Here is a 12,239-nt window from a genome sequence, read left to right as displayed (position 1 = left end):
CTCGTCAAATATGGTCTCGGCCATGTTCGTCCCAGGCTCAATGGCCATGTCTGATGCCAAATATCAAGCACGTGAGCCTCTCCGTTTCGGAGTCTATCGGTAACATTACAGCACACACACACACACACACACACACACACACACACACACACACACACACACACAAACTGTGTTTTATATATATATATATATATATGATATATATATATATATACACATACTTACATACATACATACATACATACATACATACATACATACATACATATATATATATATACTATATATATATATATATATATATATATATATATATATTATATATACTAGATATATACTATATATATATATATATATTATATATATAGATATATATATACATACATACACAGTAAAGGTTTCCACCAGAAACAGACTGTTCCAGTTGAGAACACAAGGTGACAAATTACATTTTACCTGACCAGGATTAATCACACTGAACAGTACAATACAATGGACAAAATAAAAGCACAACCGGAAATTGAACGTACTGCCTTTGGCTCTGAATTCAAAGAAAATTCTCAGATGGGCTCATTTAGAACACGCATTAAGGTTAGAAGAAAATGAAAAACTCACCAAAGAACAGGCATCAATGCCGATGGAATGTGGGAAAGGGCTCCACTCCAGACCTCATCCACATACACAGATGCTTTTTGGCCCCCGGCCCGTCCCACAGAGCCGCCCAGACGCTCGCGGAGCCGAGGGTGCTGGGGCCGGGGGGGGAGCCGGGGAGCGCACGGTCTGGGAGTTCTCGGAGCGTGTGATGGGGAAGAGTCGGCGTGGTGTGCTTGGGAGAGTCTGCTGAGAGCCAGAAGGGCTTGGAATTAGCACTCGAGGGTGCATTTACTCGGCAACTGTAGAGCTCCAGGTGGAGGCGGAATGATGGCAAAACATCAGAGCTGGAACAGGGAAGAAAAAATAGAAAAATTAAAAAAGCAAGAAGTGCTCAAGAGGGTAATGAGAATTCCCCTCATTAGTCAGATTCATGTGATGCAGGGCACATGTCAAGGGTAAGTCTCAAGATTTAAAAAGGGCAATAAATAATTTAATTAAAAAATACACCAACATTTTGCACAACCAAAACATGGGATGAAAAAAAAAGAATTCCAACATCTCTCATATAATGTCATTCCGCTTGTTATTATTTCATCTCCTTCCTTCGCTATCTTTGGTTTACACCTGTCTCCAAATCCCCTTTCCCTATCACCAACACTATTTCCAGTCTTTTATTCCATTACAGTTTGAACATTTAAATGTCTTCCTTTTTGATAAACTAACACGCCTTAAACTGCTGCCATAAGATACCTCATAACAGTCATATTGCACAAACTAATAGTTCTAAATGCCGAAAAAAGCACATAAATAAATCAATAAACACATATAGTGCCGATAGAAAGTCTACACCCCCTTTCAAAATCTTCACCTTTTGTTACCTTATATCCTGGAATAAAGTCAGACTTTTTCCACCTTTATTTACACATCGTAACCCACAACTTTCAAGTGAAAAACAAATTCTACAGATTTCAGAAAATTAATTAAAAATACAAAATTAGAATATCTTGATTGGATAAGTGTCCACCCCCCTGAGTTAATACTTGGTGGAAGCACCTTTGGCAGCAATTACACCTGTGAGTCTGTTGGGATACGTAGGTCTCTACCAACTTTACACACCTTGATTGGGCAATATTTGCCCATTCTTCTGCACAAAACTGTTCAAGCTCAGTCAAGTTGTGCGGGGAGCATTGGTGGACAGCAATCTTCAAGTCATGCCACAGATTTTCGATTGGATTTAGGTCGGGGCTCTGACTGGGCCCCTCAAGGACATTTATCTTCTGTACCTGCAAAATCGAAGATATTTCAAGTACAGGGTCTGGCTGGGAGGTGTGACGATTTTCAGAAAACTCATACACAGTTATTTTTAGTCGAATTTCAATTTTTATTTTTTTTAAAGACTACATATATAATGCCATTTAATACACTGTAACAAAGACATTTTAAAAATGTAATTCATGTTTGAATTGGGTATAACAATGCAAGTGGGGGGTCTAGCGCATGCGTGATGGCTGTTGGTTACTCGTTGTTAGGCGCCATTTCAGTAGCCATGGAGCTGTGGACGATTGAACATCGCGTCTTTGTTGTTGAGACGTTTATTCAAACGGGTAGTTCGGTGGTGCTTACACAGCGCAGATTTCGTACTCACTTCAATGTTGGTCGACGTGGCGCCGTTCCGTCTCGAAACACAATATTGAAGTGGGTAAAAAACTTCAGGACAACTGGATCTGTGAGGCCGGGAGCAGCTCAGGGAGGTGATCGAACCGTTAGGACTCCGGAAAACATCGAAAGGGTTCGACAAGCTGTGGAGGCCAGCCCTCGTCGGTCAGCGGTACGGCACGCTCGCGCTCTACGGATGTCAGACAGATCAGTTCGTCGAATTTTGCACTGTGACAGTCTACTCACAACGTTATGTTACGATGTTGCGCGAGTTCTTACTGCCTGAATTGAGACGACGTCGCATTGACCTCCCTACAGTTTGGTTTCAGCAAGATGGGGCTACTTGCCATACCTCAAGAGAATCAATGGCCTTATTAAGAGAACATTTTCCAGGGCACCTCATTTCAATCCGTGGGGATGTGGAGTGGCCCCCTCGATCGCCCGATCTTTCACCCTGTGACTATTTTTTATGGGGTTACCTGAGAGCTAAGATTTACATTGAAAAACCACGCACTCTTGAGACCCTTTCAGATGCCATCACCAGAGAAATTCGAGCTATTCCACTTGCCATGGTTGAAAGGTCTATGGACAACTTTTCCACGCGTCTGCAAGAATGTTTGGACAAGAACGGCCGCCATTTAGATGATGTCATTTTTCAAACATGAATTACATTTTTAAAATGTCTTTGTTACAGTGTATTACATGGCATTATATATGTAGTCTTTTTAAAAAATAAAAATTGAAATTCGACTAAAAATAACTGTGCACGAGTTTTCTGAAAATCGTCACACCTCCCTGACAAATTCAGGGTTGCGTTTGTTCGGTTGCGTTTGTTATTCTGTCTGTTTGTCACGAGCCTACAGGTTACAATTCTAAACCGATCGTGATGAAACTTCAAGTTGTCGAGGTCGTCACAATTGAGAAGCATATTGATTTTGAGGTCAAAGGTCATCTGGAGGTCGAATTTTAAAAATCGCCATTTTTCATCTGATAGACTTGAAAATTGAACAGCATTTGAATATTGACTCACTATATTGGAAAACCAACTATTTTTGAGGTCAAAAGATCAAAGGTCAACTCAAGGTCAAACTTCCACAATCATCAATTTTCATCTGAAAACCAGCAATTTTCATCCGATTGACTTGAAAATTATATAGCAATTACATAGTGCCTCACTGAATTGGGAAACCAACTATTTTAAGGTCATAACGTCAAAGGTCAACTCAAGGTCAAACTTCTAAAATCATCAATTTTCATCCTATCAACTTGAAAATTAAACAGCAATTACATAGTGTTTCGCTGATTTGGGAAACCAACTATTTAAGGTCAAAAGGTCAACTCAAGGTCAAACTTCTAAAATCATCAATTTTCATCTGAAAACCCATCAATTTTCATCCGATTGACTTGAAAATTGAACATCATTTGTATAGCGCCTCACTGAATTGGTAAACCAACTATTTTTGAGGTCAAAATATCAAAGGTCAACTCAAGGTCAAACTTCCACAATCATCAATTTTCATCTGAAAACCAGCAATTTTCATCCGACTGACTTGAAAATTATATAGCAATTACATAGTGCCTCACTGAATTGGGAAACCAACTATTTTAAGGTCATAACGTCAAAGGTCAACTCAAGGTCAAACTTCTAAAATCATCAATTTTCATCCTATCAACTTGAAAATTAAACAGCAATTACATAGTGTTTCGCTGATTTGGGAAACCAACTATTTAAGGTCAAAAGGTCAACTCAAGGTCAAACTTCTAAAATCATCAATTTTCATCTGAAAAATCGTCACTTTTCATCCTATTGACCCGAGCTTTGATCAAGATCGTCAATTTTAATCTTGATGAAATGGACAATTTGATAGATAAATGGCAACCTTTTTGGGGGGGTTTGTTGCGGGAGGGAGGGGTGGATTTTGCAAGTATCATGCTCTGCATGACGTCTTCTTGTTTTGTTCCTTAGTCACTCCAGTGTAGCTTTGTCTGTGTGCTTTGGAATAGCCACGAAACTGCTTCGACAATCATATGCATCTGAAGATGCAAAAAGGAGTGTTGGTCATCATCATATCGGTATATAAAGTGACACATTGATAATTTGGTCTGATAACATCTTGAATGCCCAATGTAATAGCAAAATATTTCCCAAATTCAAACTGGATTCTCCTGACACTTTTAGACCCTGATCTAATTATTGATTGAAGAGCTTCTTCGTCAGTCAAATGTCCTTCCCCGAGGCAAACGTTAGCTTTTAATCAATTTTCACACTTTTCTTCCAATATTATTTACTTCATTACCATCGGGGAGAAACGGTTATGCACTGTTCTCAAATATAGACAAATTAATTAATGTCCATCGGGAAAGAAACTCTTTATAGAATGTGTATCGTATTTATATGGTATTTTACTTTGAGTGTCGTAATTCATGTGTTTGACCATGGAAATCAGAAAGATATTGACACTTGATAGACGTAGAACATGTAACTCAGAAAAAAAAATGGAATTAGGAAATGCTTTCAGGGCTCGATGTTACTCCATCTATATATTTATTGCATAGGTGTAGAACGGCCAGAGGTTGCTTCTGTTCCTTTTGAGCTAGCAAACTTTCATATGTGTGTATATATATATATATATGTACCTGCACCTGTATATAATGCAAGTGTATTGAAATGTTTCCAGTTTGAATGTTTTGCAGAAGATAAACAAAAAAACAAATACATTGTCGTACCCCTTGAGCTGCATGTTCGAGTGATTAACGATTTGTTTCTTTTTCTACTAGTTGGCATGCGTTTGATCCACATTGCTCGTTTGATTCCCATTCCCAACCCATGTTTGGCAATGTATGAAATCAACAGAACGTTGATCGAGGTGTGCCAACTGTCATGGCACGGAAAGAGAAGATAACGTTTCGGGTATTAACTCTTTGGAGCAAAATAATCCTTGTCATGGTGTGTCGCCTACCTGGATCAACATGCTGCTGATTTCATCGTTTTTCTACCTGTCCGCCATTGCAGATCGACATTAGCCTTTACCAGCAGGACTGGTTCTTCATTCATCATGCCTGACAAGTGTGGTGAGTATTCCAAATACCCCTCAATATCACTTTAGGGAAACTTTTGACCAGCAGTGTGGACTAAAATAGGCTCATTTGAGGTTTCTCTGGTTGTTTTGCTTAAAATATTGTTGTGATAAAATATGTTATTTATTTTGCAATCAATAACAATGAAAGGCAAGAAAAAGTGCAAAAATGACATTAAACATGAACAGGTGCGTTAAAAACAACTATTATCGGGCACAAGATGATGGTTAAAAAAAGGAATAAACAAGAAATATGTCCTGCATGGCACGATACTTGCAAAATCCCAAAATTAAGTTGTTGGCCTATGATGACCTCAAAAAAAGTTGGTGGTTGGTTTCAGTAAGCTGATATGCAAATCCTATTCAGATTTCAGGTCAATCAGATGAAAATTGAGGATTTTAGAAATGTGGCCTATGTTGACCTTTTGGCCTATGTTGACCTTTTGGCCTATGTTGACCTTTTGGCCTATGTTGACCTCAAAAATAGTTGATGGTTGAATTCAGTGACCAGATATACAAATCCTCTTCAAATTTCAGGTCAATCAGATGAAAATTGAGGATTTTAGAAATTTGACAAAGTTGGTGACCTTTGGCCTATTGCTGCTTTGACCCCAAAAACAATAGGTTTCTTGCTTTTGACCATTTGGTGAGGTTTCATGAAGACCGGTTGAAAATTGTGACATGTAGGCAACTGACATACATACAGACAGACAGACAAACAGACAGAATAACGTGCAAGACAAACCAATATACTTGAAAAATCTTCGATTCGTAAGTAAAACATCTCACGTATTGGAGGAGTTGGATTGGAGAAGCTCAACTAAAAAGGGCAGCAGGTTCCCAGAATGACAAAGGAGAAAAGGGAATCACAGCTGATGCACAGAAACTGATAAGTGGCAGAAATTGTCTTCATCAACATGGAGACCCTTGTACTTGATCGCCTCAAGAAAATCAAGATGGGAAGGAGCTTTACCAGCCAAGATTGGAGACCTACACTCCATGATAGTTCAGATGGTATTCGGGAATGCAATGAGCTTTGAGATCATGAAAATGGACTAAGGTCAGAGGATAATCCTGAGCCGTCGGCCAGTCTTCAAGACCAGTTTAGAGATGTAGTTCCCGCAAGACAGTTTATTCGGCCTATGAGCTCCAGGGATTGGACAGAGCAGTAAACTCGGGGTGGGAGGGTGGTGGAGGGAGGGGTTTCGAAAACCAATCCTTCTCAATGGACAAAGTGAGGCCATGGTATTTTCCTGCACTGCAAGACAAGTCCAGGTAGCTGTCAAATAACAGCAGTGTGCCTCAGAAGTGTGGTGTATTGTGGTGTATTGTGGTGTACAGGGTGGGGTCATCATCAAAATGATACAGAGGATTAACCATTGAATCAGATAAGTCACTGATGTAGAGCAAGTGTAAGATTGGTCATAAAGTGTGGCCTTGCAAGGCACTAGCATCAAGACGGGAAATCACACGATGCACCGCCATCAAGAACAATGGATGAAAGCAACAGGACATTGATTGAGGAATGCTAACCACCGTGGGAAGCAAGGAGCAGCTGACATTTCAGACATCAACACTCTTTTGCTCTGAAGAAGAGTCAACACCTGAAACGTTGGCTTCTCCTTACATCCCACGGTGGTTAGCATTCCTCAATCAATGTCCTGTTAACTTCATCCATTGTTCTCCCTGTCCACCGATACAGATTGACACTACCTTTCACCAGCAAGACTGGTTCTCCGTTGCCATCAAGAACAACCTGTTGTGTCTGCTTGCCGGAAAAAACAACTTGTATAACTACTCAAGAAGGGAGCCCTGAACACCATTGGCAGACATCCCAGAAAGTAAGTGGGTGCCATACAGTGGGGAGATTTAAACAAAAGTGAATTAAATGTTCAGAGAGATGGCCATCCATTGTTGGATTGAAGGTAAAGCAACAGGTCCAACAGGTCCATGGTAGATTAGCCGGTGCAGAATCCAAAATGATGATCGAAGATTAGAAAGTTGGAGAAGATTTAATCCTTGGCATCTGTAACATTGATGGATTCCATCACTTTTCTTGTAATGGGGAGATAGCCGACTGGTTTGTAGTAGAATGGGGTTGACTTGGAACCATTCTTGTTCATTGGGGGTGATGTTTGCATTTTTCTAAGATAAAGGTAAGAGACCATTTGAGAAAGACGGAAAGAAGTAAGGAAAGAGAAGAAATGATTTGGGAACATCCTTTGTGAAAAAGCATTGTATCAGATAAATAATGCAATTGGAGGCGACTTGGATGGAGAGATATGAGTAGTTTGTTCAAAGCCTTCTGACAGCAGAGACCCAGGTACAGAATGAAGAAGAGAGGAGGATCAGAGATTGGGGAGATTTTAAACATTAGGGATGGGAGATGAAGGGAGGGAAAATAGTGTGGGAAGTGTATGCGAGTAAGAGCATGGGACGAGGGGTGGGAGAGGCAACAGGGGAGGGGTGGGGGACATTCAGGGGAACGTTATAGCAGAGCATCAGGGGAGGGGTGGGCAGAGCATCAGGGGAGGTTGGGCAGAGCATCAGGGGAGGGTGGGCAGAGCATCAGGGGAGGGTGGGCAGAGCATCAGGGGAGGGTGGGCAGAGCACCAGGGGAGGGGTGGGCAGAGCATCAGGGGAGGTTGGGCAGAGCATCAGGGGAGGGTGGGCAGAGCACCAGGGGAGGGTGGGCAGAGCATCAGGGGAGGGTGGGCAGAGCATCAGGGGAGGGGTGGGCAGAGCATCAGGGGACGGGTGGGCAGAGCACCAGGGGAGGGGTGGGCAGAGCATCAGGGGAGGTTGGGCAGAGCACCAGGGGAGGGTGGGCAGAGCATCAGGGGAGGGTGGGCAGAGCACCAGGGGAGGGTGGGCAGAGCATCAGGGGAGGGTGGGCAGAGCACCAGGGGAGGGTGGGCAGAGCATCAGGGGAGGGGTGGGCAGAGCATCAGGGGAGGGTGGGCAGAGCACCAGGGGAGGGGTGGGCAGAGCATCAGGGGAGGGTGGGCAGAGCACCAGGGGAGGGGTGGGCAGAGCATCAGGGGAGGGTGGGCAGAAAATTAAAGGAGAGATAGGCAAAGCATTAGAGGAGTACAGAGCACATAAGCAAGCAGTTTCTGTCGTATTCAAACATTTAAAACAAGCATTCTGAGTATTGCGCTGCATACATGTCCCCTACCGGCAGTCTGTCGTCCGGAAAACTGTTGGGGAAATTACCAAAGTTCAAAGTGCCATAACTTTGTCAAAAATGATCGAAACGTCGTGAAGTTCGAACTTGATCTGTAACTTATCATTAGGAAACCACGTACCAAGTTTGAAATCATTAGCATTAAGAGTTTAGAAAAAAAAGTCCGGAAAACTGTTCTTTTGCGTGACGGACTGACGGACGGACGGACTGACGGAGGGACGGAGTGCAAACCTGTAGTCCCCTCCGGTGTACACCGGTAGGGGACTAATAACCAGATGTGCACTTCTGTAGCCTAATTTCCAGAACACGGTCACAAACATAACATCCAGGGTGGGAAACTGAACTTCAAATGTCCGTAACAAAAAGAAAATCTTTGTTAATTCCAGGGTAATGAGTTTAGTTGAGTAAACTTAAAGGCCGTTCATTGAATTCTATCAAGCAAATTTATTCCGTTAATCTCTTCCTTTTCGGGACTTAACTTTGTCATTTTTCTACAATGAACCTTGGACCATAATTCATAATCAAAGTTTCACCTCCGTACTCACTAGTCTCTCTGAGGAAAGTTTTCCTTGAAGGATACAACAGTCTTATCCTCATTATGTCATCTCGTCTCTGGTGATAAACTTCCCTCAGCAAAGAAAAAAAATCACAAAATACCGCTTAATACAAGGAAGCATATTTCACAACAACTGCAAAAAAAAATCCTAATCATCATTTTCTACATCCTTCAGCATTTGAATCATCTGGATGTACTGTCGTGCACCGTTTCGGCCACATGACGTCATCATATGCAAAAGTACACTAGCATTAGGTGCGCAACGTACAACACGGTCGTAGATTCAAAGCAGAGGTCAGTAGCACTTGCATCCACCAAAAGCAGGCCCGAGTCACAAACTTGAGAGCCCGCTCGCAGCAGGCAGAACAGGGCATAGCGGCGTTGTCCTGCTGGCAGGCACACCCAACATTAAAGGGCGTTCCTCACAGGAAAATGCTTTGAAGTGTTTAAACGAGTCCATTGGTCAAGCAGAGGTCGATATATTCACTTCGGTCGGCAAAGCTCGCTCTCCTACCTCGATGAGATTTAAAATGCCAAAGCACCGTTGATGGACTGGCACTGGTAGAGCAGCTCGGGACCTTTCGGCCTTACTCTCGTACTCGTAGGAGAAGCCATAAATCCATGGATGGAATGTTTGTGCATGAGAATATTGAAGCCACAACTCTGATACAACAACTCTGTTGAACAAGTCCCTCTGGCAGTCCTACATTAATCCAGAACTTCATGTATCGAAGACCTGTGGATATCATACAAGCTTTGGGGCCTATTATCGTGCGTAGTATAACGGTAAAATTGGTTTCTAAGAATGATTTTGAATATCATTCTCCATGTGTGGTGCCACTTCACCATTATTACACGTGTTATTATTACAGACATGATGACCAATTTTATCCGCTGTTGAAGGCACAACCCTTCGCCATGAAACTTCAAGGGCCTGCTTCGGTCATCATTCACTCTGAATAGTGAGGCAAAAGTTCAAACTGTGCTCAAGCCAATTGTCCTGGCAATAGCCCAAAGGCCTACTCTTGTGAAAGACGTTGTGAGATGTGGAGAGGCGACATGATTTCAGATAGGATAGTCAGCTTAATATAGCCTGGTGCTGGCATAGCGGTTAGGGTGCCGGCTTGGGATCCTAGGATCCTGGGTTTGAATCCCGGTCATCGCTGAATTAACACCAGGGGGGTTGACTCAGCCTGTCATCCTTCCGAGGTCGGCAAATGGAGTACCAGCTTGCTGGTAATTCCCTGTGTGTCGCAAGAGGTGACTAACAGGGTTGGTGGCAGGAAGGACATCTGGCCGTAAAACATTGCTCCTAAAAAAAGGGGACCATGGTGCCCAAAAAAGGCCAATCCCTGCTCTGCGGGGGAAAATGGCCTCTAAAGGTGGTTCTTCTATAGTCAGGTTAATATCCTCATTAAGGATCATAACATGCTGCAAATTCTCCAATATACAAAAGTCAAGAATAGACATCTCAGAAGTGAGCACACTCCCAAATGAGCTCAACCCCCTCCTTATACAGATATGTAACTAAAAGTGACGTACTGGTTCCTACCAAACGTCAATCGACTAAAGATGGTTGTATTCCATCTGGCAATTGCATAATTGACCAAGATTCGTAAGTTTTTTTAAAATGAATTAATTAATTTAATTCATTAATCAATTAATTAATTATTTTTTTTAATTACGAAGATTCGTAATTGACCACAATTGACCAAGATTGACGTTTGAACCCCTCGTTTCACAATTGACGAATTGCACCAGTCAAGAATAGACATCTCAGAAGTGAGCACACTCCCAAATGAGCTCTACCACCACCTTATACAGATATGTAACTAGAAGTGACGTACTGGTTCCTACCAAACGTCAATCGACTGAAGATGGTTGTATTCCACCTGGCAATTGCACAATTGACCAAGGTTCAAGTAATACTTTGTCTGCTTGTTACTTCATTAGCAAGGCTAATAATTTATCCAGGTAGATGCACACAATTGCCTACCACTTTTGCAAGGTACTATGGGATATTTAAAATCCCTACATGAATGCTGGTAAACAACATAGCTGATTGACTTGCCCTCTGACCCCTCCTACTCCTACCATCCCCCTAAGGATGCCTGCAAAGCATCAGCATGACAGTTGAAATACTGCAAGGAAGGAATCCAAACTAGAAAAACAGATATAATCAGGTTCACGATGTTTTTTCGTTCAAAATTTTTGGAGATTAGCAAAACTATACATTTTTGGAATATTCAGAGCATGAGGAATCCAAAAATTAATGTTTACATTTGCGTAGAGACCTTGGTGAAAATGACACTCAGGACAGTGATGAAGATCTGTAAAAGCATATTCCTGAACGGTATAGACCTCGTAGATCCTGTGTATAGGACTTATAGGTCAATCTGATACTACCTATAACTTCCTATAACAACCTATAACTTCAAAGGACTTGCAATATCATGTATTATGTAATACAGTTATATCACAAATATAAAGACAATGGTTTTCAATTACCTTTGTTTGTTGCTTTTCTATAATCCTGAGCACTATTTTGAGGCCTTTATTGGATTCCTTGACCCAGAAAACATAGGATTAGCATATTTAATTAAGTCTCTACGTTGGCTAGAAGCCGAGATAGCGCAAATAATGTATTTTATGGCGGCCATTTTGAAAATCCAAAATGGCGGCCATGCAGGTGTCTGTGAAAATGGCAACATTGATTTTCGGATTCTCCATGCTCTGATTCCAAAAATGTACAGGTTTGCTAATCTTCCAAAATTTTGAACGAAATTATATTTGTTAACATAGTGAACCTGACTATTATGATACCCCTGTGGTTAAGGATATCATAATTGCCTCAAGTGGTAAGGCCCAAGTCTGATGTTTTGACCATTGAGAGGTCTTCATTGAGGGACTTCATCGAGATAACGTGCATCTGACATTAAACACCCTCCTGAAAAGAGGGGCAAAGTGGGGGGACACACCACCAGGCAAATGCTAATAGGTGATGGTGCAAATGGACGGATTGGGTCGTCTGGACGTGGGGATAATTCCTATTGGCCCGGTGGGTCATCAGAAGCAACATGGTAAAACAACAACACACTAACGTAACCCTCTACTTGAGCTGACTATCTGTTGGCGTGGTTGAAAATTATCCAAAAGAGTTTGACTTTTA

General features: G+C 41.8%; 1 protein-coding gene across 1 annotated transcript in view; it reads right to left on the bottom strand.

Moving 5' to 3' along the window:
- Positions 1–12,239, bottom strand: part of LOC137420686 (rhotekin) — a 274,341-nt gene that overhangs the window by 199,201 nt on the left and 62,901 nt on the right. Inside the window, exons 5-6 of the mRNA XM_078772886.1 lie at positions 9,339–9,456; positions 778–938 (exon numbers count right to left, since the gene is read on the bottom strand). Coding sequence (XP_078629012.1) covers positions 778–938; positions 9,339–9,456 — 279 coding nt within the window. The remainder of the gene's footprint in view (positions 1–777; positions 939–9,338; positions 9,457–12,239) is intronic.

The sequence above is a fragment of the Myxine glutinosa genome, chromosome 2 (genome assembly GCF_964187855.1).
Source record: "Myxine glutinosa chromosome 2, kmMyxGlut1.1, whole genome shotgun sequence".
NCBI classification, from domain to species: domain Eukaryota; kingdom Metazoa; phylum Chordata; class Myxini; order Myxiniformes; family Myxinidae; genus Myxine; species Myxine glutinosa.
This window is presented reverse-complemented; position numbering and strand designations above follow the sequence as displayed.